The sequence below is a fragment of the Tupaia chinensis genome, unplaced genomic scaffold (genome assembly GCF_000334495.1).
Source record: "Tupaia chinensis unplaced genomic scaffold, TupChi_1.0 Scaffold145685_1, whole genome shotgun sequence".
Lineage (NCBI taxonomy): Eukaryota > Metazoa > Chordata > Mammalia > Scandentia > Tupaiidae > Tupaia > Tupaia belangeri.
In genome coordinates this window covers 4,857,013-4,876,890 of record NW_006205542.1, presented here as the reverse complement: position 1 = coordinate 4,876,890, position 19,878 = coordinate 4,857,013, and the positions used below count along the sequence as shown (strand labels likewise).

Here is a 19,878-nt window from a genome sequence, read left to right as displayed (position 1 = left end):
GACACTTTTAAGCTGTTCAAATCTTTATATGTCATACAGTTTTGAATTTTATATATATGATTTTATGCAAACGTGCATTTCTGTTGGTTAAAAGGAGAGTGGACTCAACTTGGAAATATCTGTCAGTAAAACAGTGTAGGTTTCCTTCTAGTTTTTACAATCTCACTGTTAAACAGATGACCTGAAAAACAGTTTTGGTCTCTGTGCTGGGTTGCTTCTTTGGACCTATTTTTCCTTTTAATAGCAAGTTATTTCAAAGTGTATTAGGTATCCATTTTCTTCAAGGAAGTGCTTAGTTATTTTTTTCTCTTACAGATTGATTATACCGGAATAGAGCCTTCCAGTCCCTGCAATAAATGTTTATTTCCGGATGTGACACCTTGCTATTGTACCATTAACTTCACATTGGAAAAGTCATTTGAGGTCTGTGTTTCTAAGTAATGTGTTAGGAAAACCACACTTTAAAAAATAATGATATTATATTGAATATTGTTTACTAGGTACTTTCTTTATGAAGTCACTTTATTGGTGTTTATATACTTTTGAGGAAGATCGTTCTGTATATTTGTTTCATTTTGCTTTCTGGTAGTTAAATACATCTATGAAATGGTTTACTTTAGTTAGTATTTTGTAGGTAAAACTTACTATGACATTTATTCTTTCATTATACATTTTGTAACTATACAAATAAATTTAGTATCAAGTTTATATCTGAATGTATTTGTATTTTTTAAAAAATTATTGCTCAAATTGTTTTGCATACTCTTAGTACCAAAATAAGTTTTACTTTAGAAAATATTCTCTCATCATTTAATCAAATTATTTTTCTGTGCGATATGAAGCTTTACCAAAGATGGAAATGATTATTAAATGTTATTGATCTTTATATATGTGTGTGTGTGTGTGTGTGTGTGTGTGTGTGTGTATATATATAATTATTTACTCATTCATTCATTCCTTTATTTATTTATTTTAAATTTGACCAGATTCAGAGAGAGGGAAAGTGAGAAAGCAAGCCTTTACATCCAGGACTTGAACTATGATTGGCCATGTGGGAGTCCAGCATCCTAATCACCATGCCACCTGCCAGCCCCAGATATTTTATATTTTGATAAATAGTTAGAACTCCATCTGTGTTTGTGTGTTTATGTGTGTCTTGTGTGTTGTGTATTTTTATGTCATTGTGTTCGTAGTGATCTGCCACTCTTGGTAACCTAGCATTTATAGCACATAAAGGTTCAGAATGGTCATGGAAAGACAAGTTTGTACTCTACCTGTTTTAAGCTTAAAAAATGATTCTTGAGGGAACAGAAATGCTTTAAGACATGTTATTTTTGGGACCAGCAGTTAGCGTAATGGCTATGTCGCTGAACTCCCACGTAGCTGACTGTGGTTCGAGTCCTGGATCTGGTGGCTTAAACTCACGCTGGGCGCGTGTGCGTGTGTGCCCAAGATCCCTAGAGGAGAATGGAGGAGAAGGGATTGCTGCATGGTCATCCCCCCGGGGGGTGATTTTTCGCTTTCTATCTCTCTGTCTCTCTCTCTCTCCGGCAAGTGCACGCGCCCTATAGCAAAAACCTCTCCCAAAAAAAGACATGCTATTTTTAATATAAAGGCAGTAATGATTTTAGTAGTCCCTAGTTGCTGGTTGCCATCTAGTGGCTATGTGTGCTCTTGCACTGAGATAAAGGACCCAGAAATGTTTCTTTTGGGGAAAAAAAATGAAAACAAATTTGGGAGAAGACAGGAATTTAGTTTTGAACTTTGTTTCAATAAAAATAGCGTGTAAATAAAAAGCATCTTTAAAAGGATATTGTTTTTCAATGTAATGGCCAATAAGATGTGGTAAATTCTTCTTTTGTCAAAACTGGTAGCTTTGTAACAATTTGTTAGCTCCATTAGTCTTCTGCCCTGTTAAAAAACATTTATTTTAGAACTTCTCTTCCTCAAAGACTCTCTTTTTTTTTTTTTTAAATTTTTTGAGAGGTTTTTGCTATAGGGCGCGTGTGCTTGCCAGAAAGAGAGACAGAGAGACAGAAAGCGAGAAATCACCCCCCAAAGGGGATGGCCACACCACAATTCCTTTTCCTCCATTCTTTTCTCGGGGTCTTGGGCACGCACGCACATGCGCCCAGTGTGAGTTTAAGCCACCGGGTCCAGAGCTCGAACCATGGTTGACTACATGGGAGTCCAGCGACATAGCCAATACGCTAACTAACTGCTGGTCCCCTCAGATTCATTTTTCTGTGGATTCTGTATTGCTTCACAATCCCAAACTTTAGATTGGACTAAAGGCAAAAATTTCAGGGAACTTCAAGTAAGTTATTTAATAGGAAAGGATCTTTTTCAATTTGCAAATTGAATCTACTACACTGGTTCTTAATTGAGGTGATATTCTCTCTCTTTTAAAAGCATATTCATTTTCTGTGTTTCTGTGATATAATTTTGACTACACTCTTCCCTCTAAAATGGTTTCCATGTACCTATTTCCTTTATATAGTATAGGATGGTTTGTATAGTTTGACTTTTAAAAACCAAACTTTAAAATGATAATGTATATGAAGTAGCAAATCAAATAAAGCACACTTATAATGTTCCTGAGTTCCTTTTAGTTGAAGATCATAGAAAATAGGGGTAGCGGGACCAGCAGTTGGCATAATGGCTATGTTGCTGAACTCCCATATAGTCAACCGCAGTTCGAGTCTCAAACCTGGTGGCTTAAACTCATGCCGGGTGCGTGTGCGTGTGTGCCCAAGATCCCTAGAGGAGAATGGAGGAGAAGGGATTGCTGCATGGTTGGGGGGGGAGGGATTCCCCCCCCCCCCCCCCCCTCCCGGGGAATGATTTCTTGCTTTTTGTCTCTGGCAAGCGCACGCGCCCTATAGCAAAAAAAAAGAAAGAAAGAAAGAAAGAAAGAAAAGAAAAGAAAATGGGGTAGCATCCAGAAAAATGAAAAAAGTATGGTATTTTTGCCATCTGTAAACATTTCAGTGATTCAAGATGGCTTCTTAGCATTTTCTAAATGTAGTTTATATAGATTACCCTTTTCAAGTTATTTCAAGGTTGGCACCAGTACATATATTATCTTGATCATTATGAGATGACTCATTATCTTAGATGCTTTACTAATTAATTTATTAAGTGCTAATGTTATGTATATTCTATCCAGGAATTTATTATATCATGATTTAATTGAGTTCAGCATTTACTTGGTGTAGGAAGCTGCCTATTCTCAACAAACATGGTGACCTTCAGACATATGTAGAAACACTGGTGTGAGCTTCGTTTGCATAGCTGTAAAAGCATTAAAATATGGATATGTTAACTGCCAGTACTGCAAAGCAGTATCTGTCAAAAAAGGCACATGCGTTATTCAGATTTCATCCAAAAAGATGTGAAAAAAGCAAATGGAGCCAGTGGGTTTTCCATCATCATCAGCCATCATTAACATCTGAAAACAACTGGCTTTACATTCCATTTCCTCCCCTATAACATAATAAATCAGAGGCTGGTTCAAAGTCACTGCTTTCTCCATCAGAGAAGTTGGCCCACCGGTTCCTCCTCACTTTTCTATACTTGTGTGTCTTCCTGTGTTGTTATGTTTATTTCTAATCCTCAGGCCCCCCCCCAAAAAAAAATAGAAAACAGGTGTTCTGCCAAGTGGGTCTCCGCAACTTGGGCAGTAAGTGAAAGTTCGACCACTGTTTCTCTGGAAGCTTGTGTTAAGTGGGTGAAGACCAATTTGAAATAGAGAAAATTTTAAATTGAAATCAACTCAGAGTAGGCGAATAGGTTATTTGAAGATTACTTTGAAATATAAAGAGTATTTCTTTGAAATTTTTAAGGACAGTTTCAAAGTTTATTTTTGGATTTATTTATAATTAGACCATTTTAGATTGCTAAGTACTGGTAGAATTCAGCTCAGTACCTGTTGCCACAAACTGTAAGCAATAAAGTTCAAATTATGTACAAATTAGACAATTTTATATGTAATCATTTTTATATGAAAAAAATTTCCTTTTCTTTTTCTCTAGGGCAATGTGTTTATGTATTATGGATTGTCTAATTTCTATCAAAACCATCGTCGTTATGTGAAATCTCGAGATGATAGTCAACTAAATGGAGATGCTAGTGCTTTGCTTGTAAGTAAAAGGGCAAAATATGAACCATTCCTATCTGTGAAATAACTTGTGCTACTTGTTCAGTTAGAAACGTTAAAGTATTTAATAATGTCAGAATGAAATCAACTAATTACTTGTTTATAGTTTAGGATCTCAGAATTGGTAAACCTCTTAGAATGCAGTTTAGGACTACAGTTGTGGCCAGAGTAGGCCTAGTAAACATATAGTTGCTTATAGGTTATTCTAACTGGTTTCATGCTAGTTCTTTTTTTGAGGGGCGGGGCAGAGGTTTTTACTATAAGGTGCATGGAACTTGCCACAAAGACTGAGAGAGACAGAGAAACAGAAAGCAAGAAATCATCCCCCAGAGATGGCCACGCCACAATCCCTTCTCCATTCTCCTCTCGGGATCTTGGGCACACACGCATACATGCCTGGCGTGAGTTTAAGCTGCTGGTCCTATTGCTAGTTCTTGATGTGTGCATTTAAAAATATTTATTTATTTTAATTTGCTATAGGGTATGTGCGCTCACCATAGACAGGGTAGGAGTAAGAGAAAGCATCCCCCACTGGGAATGGTCATGCCGTAATCCCTTCTCCTCCATTCACCTCTTGGGATTTTGGACATGCACACTTATGTGCCTGGTACATTTTCTAACCCACCAGGTCTGGGACTGGAACCATACAGTTGACCATGTGAAATTCACTGTGTTAATCATCATATTGTCAGCTGCCCCTGATAATGCGGATTTAAAAACATACAAGTCTATTTAAAGATTTTCTGTTATACCTATGGTTCTGGATAGTCTGTGATATCTTTCAATCTCTGTGAGTTTTACTCTGTAGGGTCCAGTTTTTAGGACTCAAATCCAGAGATGACCCAGATTTCTAAACCTTGAATTTGTGATTGGAATTGTAGCTTAGATGTGTTGAAAGACCCAGAAATGGTGGTTGATTTTCACTTCTTTTATTTAGATACTTTTGCTCTTCACCTGAGGGCCGAGAGAGCTGAAACTGAATCTTTACTTACAATTTACAAGTAAATATTTTAGACTAGAATAGTGTTGATGAACTTTTTCTGTAAAAGGCCAGATAGATATTTTTGGCTTTATATATCATATGATTCTGTTGTAACTAGTCAACTCTACCATTGTAGAATGTAAGAGTAGTCATATATAATACATAATGTAAGAGTAGTCAAATGAATGAAGGTACTTGCATTCTAGTAATAGTTTATTTTAAAAAACACCTGGTAAGCTGGATTTTGGCTGGGTTTGGATCAGACTATCATTTTTTGAACCTTGGACTAGACCAAAAAGTATGATTTTTGTGATCAATTGGCTTTCAGAAATCTTAATTTTTTTTTTTTTTTTAAATTTCTTTGCCATAGGGCAAAGAAAGAGAGAGGGAAAGTGAGAAATCACCCCCCACCCCCACCCCTGGTGGGGTAGGTCATGCCGCACGCAGTCCTTCTCCTCTATTCTCTCAGGATTCTGGGCATACACACTCACACTCCCAGTGTTATTATCAAACCATAGGTCTAGGACCGGACCCTGTCGCCTATGTGGGAGTCCAATGCCTTAACCACCACGCCACCTGCTGGCCTCTAGCCCTGAAATCTGAAGAATTTTAAGAATAGACAGATTGAAGTCCAAATTACTTAACATTACATGTAAGGCTCTTCACAATCTGGCATCAGCCTACCACTCCACCATGCCACTTGCTGACTCAACACTATTTTTAATATACCTTTGGGATGGCTGCCCTGGGCAATGTTTGCTAGTCCTTGCCAATGTTTTATAACAAAAGTATTCTGCCCATCTTGCCAGTAACCATTTCATTCACCTAGAATATACTTTTTTGTACTTTTCCCTGGAAGTTTTTCATCTCAAATCTGCTGCTTCCTAAGTGCCCTTTGAATGCGAAGTAATTTCTTCACATATTTATTTCATTTTGTGTCCTCTTCCAAGACACTATCAGTATTTGCCTTGTTTAGCAAACTTTCACCTTGTCCAATCTTGCTCTTCCTTTCCAGGCCGTTCTCACATGACAGTTAAGGTGGTCTTAAAAAAAGTATAAATGCTACTTTCCTACTTAAAATCTTTTTGGGGTTTGTTAACACTTGGAGGAAAATCTCAGAGTGATCCTCTTGTTTTATCTAGTACCATTCTTCTTTTTGAATGCTCTAACTACATTTGCCTTTACCTCTTTGGATACATCAAGTTCTCTCTCAGTGGCATGTGCTGTTCTCTTTAATATTCCTCTGCCTGTTCATTCACATGGCCAATGCCTACTCTTTTTTTAGGTTTTTTTGTTTTTTTTCAGAGAGATTTTTGCTAGAGGGTGTGTATACTCACTGGAGAGACAGAAAGCGAGAAGTCATTTCCCCCCCAGGGGATGGCCATGCTACAATCCCTTCTTCTCCATTCTCCCCCTGGGATTGTGGGCATGCATGCACATGCACCCAGCGTGAGTTTTAAGCCACTGGTACTCAAACAGTAGTCTTCTACTTAGGAGTCCAGCGACGTAACCATTACACCATCTGCTGGTCCTTCTTTTTTTAGGTCTTAATGTACATGATACAAGTAGTTCTTCCTGTGCTCCCGCAATTAATCACTTGCCAGTCATCTTTATGACACTTATAGTAATTTGTAATTATATATTTATTTACTTTTTTTAATATCTGCCTTCTCAACTACACTAAGTGCATAAAGGCAGGGAACAAGAGTTTCTTTTTTTTTTTTTTTTAAATAACTATTTATTTTATTTTTTATTTATTCATTCATTGATTTTTTTAATTTGACCAGAGAGAGACAGAGGGTGAGAGTGAGAGAGAGAGGAAGTGAGAAAGCAAGCCACCAGGTCCAGGACTCAAACCCCAGTCGGCCATGTGGGAGCGTCCAGCACCTTAACCACCATGCCACCTGCTGGTCCCTAGAGTTTCTTTTTTTTAAGAATGATTTTCTATTTGATTTTATTCATTGTCATTATTTTTTATTTTAGTTATTTGGAGTTGGCCAGAGAGAGAGAAGGAAAGTGAGAAAGCAAGCTGCCAAATCAAGGACTTGGACCATGGTCAGCCATACAAGAATCCAGTTGCCTTAGCCACTATCCCACCTGCTGGCCCCAAACGTTTCTTTAGTCACCAAATACCAAGTACTTGGCTAGTGCTTAGCCCATGGAAGGCATTTAATACGTATGTTGAATGAATATAGACATCTTTTTCTTACTTTAAGAATTATTTTATTTAACTTTATTTATTTATTTATTTACTTTAAGTTGACCAGAGATGAACAGAGCAAGAGAAAGAGAGAAAGAGGGAATGTGAGAAAGCAAGCCGCCAGGTCCGGGACTCAAACCACAGTCTGCTATGTGGGAGTCCAAGGCCCTTAACCACCACACAACCTCCCGTCCCTGAGTATAGACATCTTTATTGTAACTCTTATCTCATATTATAGCTGGATGTGAATGGGTCTGTTTTCTCTGTTACATTGTGAGTTGCCTTAACAGTAGGGATTATATATTTTTTAATTTTTTTTGTCTCTTGCATAGTACATGATACATATTAGGTATTCATTATGTGCCTTTCCTAAGCCATTTAATGCAGAATCCTTAGCATTTCTTGGTTTAGACCCAACACATAGGTAATAAATAATATTTTCTTATGTTTTAAAACTTCCTTAAGAATTTACTGGCTGTAAGATGAGCAGATGGTGTAATGGTTACATTGTTGGACTCCTACATAGTTGACCATGATTTGAGTCTCAGATTTGGTGACTTGAAATGCACGCTGGGCACGTGTGTGTGTGTGCCTAAGATCCTGAGAGAAGAATGGAGAAGAGATTGTGGTGTGGCCATCCCTCCTGGGGAGTAAGTAATTTCTTTTCTTTCTGTCTCTCTGGAGAGCACTTGAACCCAATAGCAAAAGTCTCTCTAAAAGAGAGACCTTTAAACCCAAAACAAAAATTTCTCTAAAAAAAAAAAAAAAAAAAAAAGAATTTAGTGGCTAGAATATTTCCCTTACTAAGGTTTCCTTATATTTACTAAAAATTTTTTTGAATAATCATAATTTTAATAAAAAAATTTGGAAAGTAATAAGCTAGTTTTTATTTCTCTTTATGGTTTTAGAGTACTAGTCTATATTTATCAATATAGATGACTTAGGGACCAAAAAACTTAGAAGTCAGCTATTGAAGAGCCTTTCTGAGATTCGTGCCACATACTTTCTTAGCCTTTTCCTGTCTTTTTTTTTTTTTTTTTTTTTTAAGTCTGTTTATTTTTTTGAGAGAGAGCGAGAGAGAGAGGTGTGAACCCTGGTTAGAGCCAGTTCTGTGTGCTCAGGGAAATCGTGGGATGCAAACCCAAGACCTTTCCCACATGGGTCCAGTTACATGATTGTTGTGCCACCACCTGGGCCCCTCTCTTGTCTTTTCTACTCTCACAGTGCTTTTTCTACTCTCACAGTGCTCTCTAGGCGAGAGAGAGAATGTAGATAAAAATCAAGGCTGGCCAGTAACGGAACAGCACTAAGAGGTCTAACTAGAGTCTGGTTAATTTCTAGGACCTAGGGTTCCAGAACAACTCATACATACACCTAATTTCTGACTTGATACAATTTCTGTTTTAAGCCTCTAACTACCACATCTTGTTGAGTTCTCTACTGAGGACTAAAACAGAACAAAATCTGGAGACAGGTAAGTATTCTGCTTTGCCACCTTTTTTTTTTTTTTTTTTTTTTTTTGCTATAGGATGTGTGTGCTCATCAGAGAGACACAGAAACAGAAACTGAGAAATTATCCCCCAAGGGGGATGGCCACACTGCAGTTCCTTCTCTTCCGTTCTTCATTTTCCTCTTGGGATTTTGGGTATGCACCCACACATGCCCAGTATGAATTTGAAGCCACCAGGTCTGGGACTTGAACCACGTCAACCACATAGGAGTCATGCACCATAACCACTACACCACCTACTGGCCCCTTGCCAGCATTTTTGTTTACTTTTTTATGGATGCATAATTTGAAGATAGGTATAGTCTAGGAATCTGCTTTGGATTCTTTCCTTCCTTATTTTTTTTATTTTTTTTTTTAAAGATGTGGATTTAACTCACAGATTAGCTAGTTGGTTTGTTCATTTTATAAGTGAAGCCCAGTTTAATCAAAAGACTAGAATCTCTAGTCCCTTAACTTTTTTTTTCTTTTTTTGGAGAGGTTTTTGCTATAGGGTATGTGCGCTTGCCAGACAGACAGAGAGGGACAGAGAGACAGAAGGCAAGAAATCACTCCCAGGGGGGATGGCCACGCCGCAATCCCTTCTCCTCCATTCTCCTCTTGGGATCTTGGGCACACATATGAACTACAGTTGACTACATGGGAGTCCAGCAACATAGCCATTATGCTAACTGCTGGTCCCAGGTCCCTAATCTCTTAACTTCTGATTTAGAATTCCTTTTCTTATATCACAACTGGATTGATAATAGACCGTTTCTTAATTTTTCTAGGGCAGAAAACTCTTTGTGCTTATCATTTCTATGTTGTTATGAAAACCACAAAGATGTTAATTTGATATATAATTGTTCAAGTAAAGGTTACATTAAAAAGGTAATACATGGGGGGCTAGCAGGTTGCATGGTAGTTAAGGTGCTAGACTCCCACATGGCTGACCATGGTTTGAGTCCCAGACCTGATGGCTTGCTTTCTCACTTTCTCTCTCTCTCTCTCTTTCTCTCTCTCTCTCTCTCTGTTTTCTCTGGTGAACATATGTGCCTTATAGCAAATTAAAAAATAATAATACATAAAATAAAATAATCTTTAAAAAAATGATAGTACATGGCCAGTTGCAGTAAAGCATGCCAGTAGATGTAGCTACTCAGGACGTTGGAGCCATGTGGGAAGCCTGAGTTCAGTTCCTGATTCTAAAAGCTGGGCATAGCCGTGCAGGTCTGTATTCACAGCTACTTAGAGGCTGAGGTGGGAGGATTGTGACATAATGAGATCCTATCTTCAAAACAAAATAAGGTCAACATATGGTATAGTGGTTACGTTGCTGAACTCCCACACAGTCCCCCAGTCTCAGATACTCAAACTGCGTGCATGTGCATGCATACTTCAGATCCCAGGAAGAGAATGGGGGAGAAAAGATTGTGGGATGGCCGTCCTCCTGGGGGATGATTTCTTACTTTCCTTCCCAATGTCTGTCTGTCTCTCTGGTGAGTGCACATCCGTAACTTGTTAGAAACTTGTTTAAAAAAACTAAAAAAACTCAACAAACTTAAGTACATATTGTTATCATCTTATAAACAATAAAGATTCATTTTTGTCTGCATTACAAATAAGAAAAATGTGGGAAATGAATGTTTTATCAATAATTAGGGATAATTCATAGTTCTCTCAGAGACCTGGATAATAATTCATTTCTTCTTTTCCTTTAAAAAACCAGAATCCCAGTAAGGAATGTGAACCTTACCGAAGAAATGAAGACAAACCAATTGCTCCTTGTGGAGCTATTGCTAACAGCATGTTTAATGGTATGATACAGATACAAACGTATATATAGATATAGACATAACTAGTACAGTGAACCTTTTTTATAGATTTGTTAGGGTAGTAAACATGAATGAAACTGAGAAATACCTTAAAGATAAATAAACAATTAGGTCTTGAATTGGGGCACTGTAATGCTTTATGCTTTTCTTTTTTTTCTTTTCTTTTTTTTTGAGAGGTGTTCACTATAGGGCATTTGCGCTTGCCAGACAGACAGAGAGAGACATAGAAACAGAAAGCGAGAAATCACACCCCAGGGGGGATGGTCACGCCACAATCTCTTCTCCTCCATTCTCCTCTCGGGATCTTGGGCACGCAGGCACACACGCCCGGCGTGAGCTCTAAGCCACTGGGTCCGGGACGCGAACTGCGGTCAACTAGGTGGGAATCCACCGACATAGCCATTACTCTAACTGCTGGTTCCCTTTATGCTTTTCTTTTGAACATTATTTTAGAGTGGATCTCTGTCTCTGAGAAGAAAGAAACAATCATTTTGATAACCTTTCTGTTCATACACAATAAAATACAAGCCAAGATGCCTTTCCACTGACTGATCATTTATAGCATTAAAAAGGAGCTACAATGAATTATTTAGAGTTCTGTCTGATAGAAATATGTGAACTATAAATGTGAGCCATGTGGATAATTTAAAATTTTCTAGTAGTAACATCAAAAGAAACAAGTGAAATTAGCATTTAAAATAAAGTTTATTTCATGAGAGAGAGAGAGAGAGAGAGAGACAGGCACTCTTGATGGGGTCTCACCACTCTGATGTGTCTCTCAGTTTCCTAGCTAGCCTAGATCACAGGCGTGCATGGGCATACCCTGCATATTCAGGGCATCTTAGGTCCCGAACTCAGGCCTGCCATGAGTCTCTTTTTAATGCAAATGTGTCCTGCCTTCTGTGCCACTGTGGCTGGCCCTTAAATTTAATAGTATGTTCTATTTAACTAGTGTGTTTAAAATATTATTTCAGCATATAATAGTATATGAAGGTAGCCTATATTTTATATTCTATTTTTTTATACTGAATCTTTGATGTCTGATTTGTATTTTAAACTGACAGACCATATTTATTTGGAACAATCGTATTTCAAGGTGTCTGTTGGTAGCCATTTATGCCTAGTGGCTACCATGGTGTGGACAATGCAGGTCGAGAAGTGGATAAACCAGAAAGTAGTAGGAGTGCATTATTAAAAGGAAGTGAGGAGAAACAGATTTATCTTGCTGTTCTGTTTGATTTAATCTTAAAACATTTCATTTTATCACATATCAGTTAGCCATATAGGAAATGATTTAGAACTGAATTGAAGGAAGAGAGGTCATCTAGAATTAGAAAATTGGCATAGTTAATCCAAATATGAATAAAGAGTATATGTGTATCATTTGACTGTCGAAACCACTTTTGGGAGCACATATCAGATCTTCATTTCTCATAGAGAAAGGCAGGTACTAGAGATTCTTCGTAGATTTTGATACTACCTTTTCTTCTGTTTAGATACATTAGAATTGTTTCTGGCTGGCAATGAATCTGATCTTTTACCTATGCCTTTGAAAAAGAAAGGTATTGCTTGGTGGACAGATAAAAACGTGAAATTTAGAAATCCCCCTGGAGATGAAAGCCTGGAAGAACGATTTAAAGGTAAAACATTACTAATAGCTTTTTATTTTTTTCCAGAGGTTTTTGCTATAGGGCGTGTGCACCCGAGAGAAAGAGAGATAGAAAGCGAGAAATCACCCTGCAGAGGGGATGGCCTTGCCACAGTCCTTTCTCCTCCATTCTCCTCTCGGGATCTTGGGCACGCACGCACACGCGCCTGGCATGAGTTTAAGTCACCGGGTCTGGGACTTGAACTGCAGTTGACTACATGGAATTCCAGTGACATAGCCATTGTGCTAACTGCTGGTCCTACTAATAGCTTTTTAAAAAATAAAAGAGGAGGCTTAATGAAGTACCTTCAATTTTCTGTTTAGAATCTAAAAACTTTATGCTTTTAAAATAACAAGTTTTCTTTTTTTTCCAAACCAAGTTTAGGGAAATGTTCCAAGTAAATATTCTGAAGAAAATTTATGCTTTTAATCATGGGTTCAACTTCTTTGTTGTTGTTGTTTTTTTTTTTTTTTGAAGCCTTTCAGTCATGATCCTAATTTTAAAACTGTGGCAAAGCTTCTTTTTAAACTAGCATCTGTTATTTATTATCCAAATTTATTTTTGCTTTCATGCTATCTTAAATCCACAATATAGTGTTGCCTTTTTTTAAAAAAATATTTATTTATTATCCACTCATTTATTTTTTTTAATTTGACCAGAGAGAGAGACAGAGAGAGAGAGAGGGAAAGTGAGAAAGCAAGCTACCAGATCTGGGACTCAAACTGTGGTCGCCATGTGGGAGTGTCCAGCGCCTTAACCACCACGCCATCTGCTGGTCCCATGTCCGTTTTTTTTTTTTTAAGAGAGATTTTTGGTATAAGGTGTGAGCACTCACTGGAGAGACAGAGACAGAGAGACAGAAAGCAAGAAATCACTCCCAGGAGGGATGGCCATGCCACAGTCCCTTCTCCTCCATTCTTTCATGATTTTGTGGATACACGCATATGTGCTTGGCATGAGTTTTAAGCTGCCAGGTCTGAGACTTGAACCACAGTCAACTACATGGGAGTCCAGCGACGTAACCATTTCACTATCTGCTGGTCCCTGTAGTGTTTCTTAACATTGTAATTTTACATTAATTAATCAGCATTTTGATTTATAATCAGTATTCTACTTTTAAATATTCTCTTAATTGAGATATAGACCAGCATTGTAGTTTTTGCTAAACTGCTACATGAGAAATGGATTTATCTCTAGATTTTAAGACTTCCTTAGGATATGAGTATATTTCTACCTTTGAGAATCAGAAAAATACTCAGATTGCATATTGCACCTCTTTGTTTTATTTCAGTGTGAATTTTCAGTGAAACTCTTAATAGAATAGATATTTTGTTTTCCTGTCCCTCTCCCCATCCATTCCTTTTTAAGGTACAACAAAGCCAGTAAACTGGCTTAAACCAGTATACATGTTGGATTCTGAGCAAGATAATAATGGATTCATAAATGAGGATTTTATTGTTTGGATGCGTACTGCAGCATTACCTACTTTTCGTAAGTTATATCGTCTTATAGAGCGGAGAAATGATTTCCATCCAACATTACCAGCTGGACGATACTACTTGAATATTACATACAGTATCCTTTTTTTGGCTTTGTGTACAGTCATAGAACTTGGAAGGAGTCTAGTCCAAATTTATCTCAGTTTTGTGGCATATTACTTTCTTCTTTAGTTTTGATCTCTACAATTTTACAGTATGTGTGTGTGGGAATTATTTTAATTGATGTCTTCTATAAATGTCTTAAATTTGCATATGGTTTGTACTAGGATTTCAAGCATATTTTTGGTAAAATAACTTAAAACGTAGATCCTAGATTGATTAGTAAGCTAGATATTTTTATAAGGGAGATTGTACTTGAGCTTAGTGCAAAGACCAGTGAGTTTATCTAATACTAAATAAGTGTTAGTAGTACTGGACTGTTTTAATATACATTTATTTTTTAAGAGGTTTTTGCCTTAGGGTACCTGTTCTCGCGTACTAGAGAGAGAGAGAGAGAGAGAGACAAAGACAGTGAGAGGGAAAGTGAGACATCAACCCCTTCAGGGGGGTGGCCACGTTGCAATCCTTTCTCCTCCACTCTCCTCCCAGGATCTTGGGCATGTACACACATGCACTCAGCATGATTTCTTTTCTTTTCTTTTCTTTTCTTTTCTTTTCTTTTCTTTTTTTTTTCTTTTCTTTCATTTTCTTTTCTTTCTTTCTTTCTTTCTTTCTTTCTTTCTTTCTTTCTTTCTTTCTAATAATTATTTTAACTTTATTTATTTGATTATTTTTAATTTGACCTGAGAAGGACAGAGTGAGAGAAAGAGAGGGAGGAAAGTGAGAAAGCAAGCCAACAGATTCAGGATTTGAACCATGGTCAGCCATGTGGGAGTCCAGTGCCCTTAACCACCACAGTACCTGCTGGCCCCAACACCTGGCATGATTTTAAAGCCACCAGGTCTGGGACTCAAACTGCAGTTAGCCATATGGGAGTCTAGCAATGTAACTGCTATGCCATCTGCCGGCCCCATGTATTTTTTTTTAAATATTGAAGGTCAGTGGATGTGTTAATTCACAGCAATATAATTGTTTGTAGTTATTCACTTCTTCATAGTATCAAAACATTCATGTCAACAGCTATATTGTTCTACATTAAAAACCTAGGTTCACTTTCAGTGCTGGTAAATATAATTTATTCCATTCTGTCAACACTCTACTAAGTATTTGGCATATATTATTTAATTTAAGCAGTAACATTATGAAGTAGGTATCATTTCCATGTTACGGATAAGAATACAGGAAACTAGAGCATTTAAGTAACTTATTCAAGATTTTACAGATAATAATTAGAAGAGTTAGGATTCATAACCAGGCCATTTACTCCAAAGGCTGTAACTTTATCCTCAGCCACCACCGTAGGCTGCATCACCAGCTAGTTCACTCAGGTAGACCTAGTCATTTCTTTTTATTTATTTATTTATTCATTTGTTTATTTCAATTTGACCAGAGAGAGAAAGAGACAGAGAGAGAGAGAGAGAGAGAGAGAGAGAGAGAGAAAGTGAGAAAGCAAGCCGCCAGGTCCGGGACTCGAACCGTGGTTGGCCATGTGGGAGTCCAGTGCCTTCAACCACCAACAACTACCTGTTGGCCCCAACCTAGCCATTTCTAAATAGATACAAAGTCTTTTTTTTAGGAGAGAAATATTGGGCAAGTCCTTTTATTCTAAGCAAAGTTCTTAACATCCTTAACATCTAATCTGTTTATATATATCATAAAGGAAAAGATTCCCAAATATTTGCATTTTAAATGTTTATCTTTGCATTTTAATTTTTTTATAGTCCCAGTGAGCCATAAGTATCTATTTTGGTTTTATAATTAACAAATGTTTAAATTAGTTGATCTGATTTTAAAGTCAGTATCTTAGTCTCTTGATACTGTACCTGAATACACAACTGAATATGGCCTGATAGTGGCTGACTAAAAGCCACCAAATTTTTGAAATTTAGAAATAGATTTTCTTTTCTTTCTTTCTTTCTTTCTTTCTTTCTTTCTTTCTTTCTTTCTTTCTTTCTTTCTTTCTAATAATTATTTTAACTTTATTTATTTGATTATTTTTAATTTGACCTGAGAAGGACAGAGTGAGAGAAAGAGAGGGAGGAAAGTGAGAAAGCAAGCCAACAGATTCAGGATTTGAACCATGGTCAGCCATGTGGGAGTCCAGTGCCCTTAACCACCACAGTACCTGCTGGCCCCAACACCTGGCATGATTTTAAAGCCACCAGGTCTGGGACTCAAACTGCAGTTAGCCATATGGGAGTCTAGCAATGTAACTGCTATGCCATCTGCCGGCCCCATGTATTTTTTTTTAAATATTGAAGGTCAGTGGATGTGTTAATTCACAGCAATATAATTGTTTGTAGTTATTCACTTCTTCATAGTATCAAAACATTCATGTCAACAGCTATATTGTTCTACATTAAAAACCTAGGTTCACTTTCAGTGCTGGTAAATATAATTTATTCCATTCTGTCAACACTCTACTAAGTATTTGGCATATATTATTTAATTTAAGCAGTAACATTATGAAGTAGGTATCATTTCCATGTTACGGATAAGAATACAGGAAACTAGAGCATTTAAGTAACTTATTCAAGATTTTACAGATAATAATTAGAAGAGTTAGGATTCATAACCAGGCCATTTACTCCAAAGGCTGTAACTTTATCCTCAGCCACCACCGTAGGCTGCATCACCAGCTAGTTCACTCAGGTAGACCTAGTCATTTCTTTTTATTTATTTATTTATTCATTTGTTTATTTCAATTTGACCAGAGAGAGAAAGAGACAGAGAGAGAGAGAGAGAGAGAGAGAGAGAGAGAGAAAGTGAGAAAGCAAGCCGCCAGGTCCGGGACTCGAACCGTGGTTGGCCATGTGGGAGTCCAGTGCCTTCAACCACCAACAACTACCTGTTGGCCCCAACCTAGCCATTTCTAAATAGATACAAAGTCTTTTTTTTAGGAGAGAAATATTGGGCAAGTCCTTTTATTCTAAGCAAAGTTCTTAACATCCTTAACATCTAATCTGTTTATATATATCATAAAGGAAAAGATTCCCAAATATTTGCATTTTAAATGTTTATCTTTGCATTTTAATTTTTTTATAGTCCCAGTGAGCCATAAGTATCTATTTTGGTTTTATAATTAACAAATGTTTAAATTAGTTGATCTGATTTTAAAGTCAGTATCTTAGTCTCTTGATACTGTACCTGAATACACAACTGAATATGGCCTGATAGTGGCTGACTAAAAGCCACCAAATTTTTGAAATTTAGAAATAGTTTTGGACAGACAGACCCAGTTCCAGTGCTGGTAGGAAGAACATTTTCCTAATGGGATAGCCAAAATAGCAACTCTGTCCAAAAGATTGGGATTAACATCCAAAAGATCTAGTAAACACTAAGGGCAAATACCAGAGATAACCTAGAGCACAATAAAGGCAAGTGTGTGGTTCACTGGGGCATTTAGTTGATAGGTTGTATCTAGAAAGTCTGCAGCAGGATCTCCCTAAGAGGAGAACTGTCAAGAGGAATGATCACAATTGGGTATAATATGAGACCTGCATAGTAGAATTGAAGCTCACTTTTTAGAGTTGGAGTATAGAAAGAGAGACACTAGCATAGGTAATTTGATACTGCATCCCCGAAATACTGGGTCAGTCAGAGATCCTGAAGTCATTCCTGCCTTGTATGATGAGTGTTAAAGAAATTAGCAAGACCACGCCTGCTATTTGGAGTCGTAGGTATCCTTTTACACCCATAAAGAGTTCAGTAATCAGAGAAACAGATGGGATCTGGCACTCGATTCAAAAGATGCTTTTGTTAAAGTTGCAAAGTTTGCACAGGGACTTAGCTCCTTCTAACCCTCTGGCCAAAATCCTCCACATAGTACATATAAGTAATTCATCCAATATACTGGTGTCCAGTATATTTCTTAAGTCTCTTTGATAACCCACCTTTCACTTCTGTTTTGTTTTAACCATCAATTCTGTGTCATCATGAGTTTTGTCATGGCTCCAGATAAACAAAATTTCAATGTCTTTTCTTTCTTTTTTAAGAATTATCTTTTATTTATTATTAATTTTTAATCTGCAAGAGAGAAAGAGAGAGAGAGAGAGAGAGAGCGAGCCTCTAGGTCCGGGACTCAAACCATAGTTGACCATGTGGAAGTCCAGCACCTCAACCACCATGCTACTTGCTGGCATTTATCTTCTTTTAAATTTTTGCTCCAAGCCCTCTCATAGGGCTCCTGCTACACATGCTTCTTGAGTTTATAGAGACTTACGGTCCCTTAGTTCTTCCACTTGTTTTCTATTTAATTTTGCCAGAGGGTGTGTCTGCTCACCAGAGAGAGGCAGGGAGAAAGTGGGAGAAAGCACCTTCTTCATGTGAAGTGGTCATGCTGCAGCTCCTTCTCCTCCATTTCTTCTCCTTAACCTTTAGAGAATTTGGACACACATGTACCTGGCATGTTTCTAAAGCCACCAGGACCAGTACTCTTTAACTGCAGGGTGGGCCACGTGGGATCCCGCTGCCTCAGCCAGGCCACGAAGCCAGGCCAGTTCTTCTATTCTTCTCTTGATCTGTCAAACTTCTTACTGTGAGAGCTTCATTGCTGTTCATCGAAATATTTTATCATATTACTTTTTCATTTGAGGCCTTTTGCCCCTACTGTGTAATAAGAACAAAAGCACCTGAGGAAAATATAACCCTTAAATTTGGTGGTTTTGGTAAAATAATTTGTCACTGCTTACATTTAATATGCCAAATCAGTCTTTCAAGATAATATATCTTTTTGTGATCGGGATATATGAGTAAGGTAATTATGTATATGATTATACAAATAAATGACAAGGAAATAAATACCAGCTGTTAAAATTTTATTTTAAACGTTGAATAACTAAAGATGGAAAAGTCTTCCTATACTGCCTCTTCAGATTACCCTGTACATTCTTTTGATGGACGAAAACGGATGATCTTGAGCACTATTTCGTGGATGGGAGGAAAAAATCCATTTTTAGGGATTGCTTACATTGCTGTTGGATCTATCTCCTTCCTTCTGGGAGTTGTTCTGCTAGTAATTAATCATAAATATAGAAACAGTAGTAATACTGCTGACATTACCATTTAGTTTTATATTCTGAAAACAAATCTACTGCATGTGCATCAAAGCCAGTCCTATTCAACCTAGCTTTTGAATGCTGATGTCTGGTTAGTATGTCATTTTGAAGTTGGCACACAACTTTTTTTAAAAAACAAGTCTTTGTCCTTTGCTCTTTCTGTATGGATGACTTATGAAAATATATGATGGGTATAAAAAATTAGCTATATTGATTATATCAACCTTGTAACTGCTGAAATGGCACTCAAATGTTAGATTTTATTGGGACAGGCCACATGATGCATAGAGCCTCTTTCATGTGAAATGCGTCTACTGCTTAAATGTTTATGCTGTGTTGATAATATTATATTGACATATGATGCTGTATATGTCTGCCTATTGTGTGAAGAAAGAGACTACAAGATGTACAAATGTAATGACTTGCTAACCTTTCAGGATTCAGAGTTACAGAAAGATGAAGAAAGACCAAATCTAAATAAAATGCTTCATCATTTTCATGTGTTGTGTGTAAAGGCTTAAAGTGCCATCTTTGTCTAGGTGGTTTATGTATTCAATTTATCCAGTACAGTTCTTTGTAAAGCTTATTCTGATTTCAAAAGACATGCTTGCCATGTCTGATAGAGGAGTTGATGTTCATATCTGAAGAGGTCAGGTAGGTCTTGGCTAGGAGAATTTACAATCCCTTCTACCATTTGGTTAAATGTTGCAGTCAGGAAACCCAACTCACATGAAATGTTTTTACATGTGATCATTTCCCTTGAAGCTCACGCCTCATAAGGGAAGAAAGAATATGGGGAGATATGGGAACACTGCTTGGCAGACCTTCCTCTTCTGCCTCAACTGTATACCAGATGTAAGTGCTCCAAGGAGACTGTTTTCACTCTTGTGGTATTTTTTTTTTTAACAGATT

At 37.3% G+C, this 19,878-nt stretch overlaps 1 protein-coding gene across 1 annotated transcript in view; it reads left to right on the top strand.

The window, feature by feature from the left end:
• The window catches only part of CDC50A (cell division cycle 50 P4-ATPase accessory subunit A), a 48,235-nt gene extending 28,562 nt beyond the window's left edge, over positions 1-19,673 (top strand). The window contains 6 exon segments of the mRNA XM_006172189.3: positions 316-423; positions 4,035-4,142; positions 10,557-10,644; positions 12,159-12,302; positions 13,680-13,886; positions 18,784-19,673. Coding sequence (XP_006172251.1) covers positions 316-423; positions 4,035-4,142; positions 10,557-10,644; positions 12,159-12,302; positions 13,680-13,886; positions 18,784-18,977 — 849 coding nt within the window. The 3' untranslated portion in view covers positions 18,978-19,673.
• The last annotated feature ends 205 nt before the right edge of the window (positions 19,674-19,878 follow it).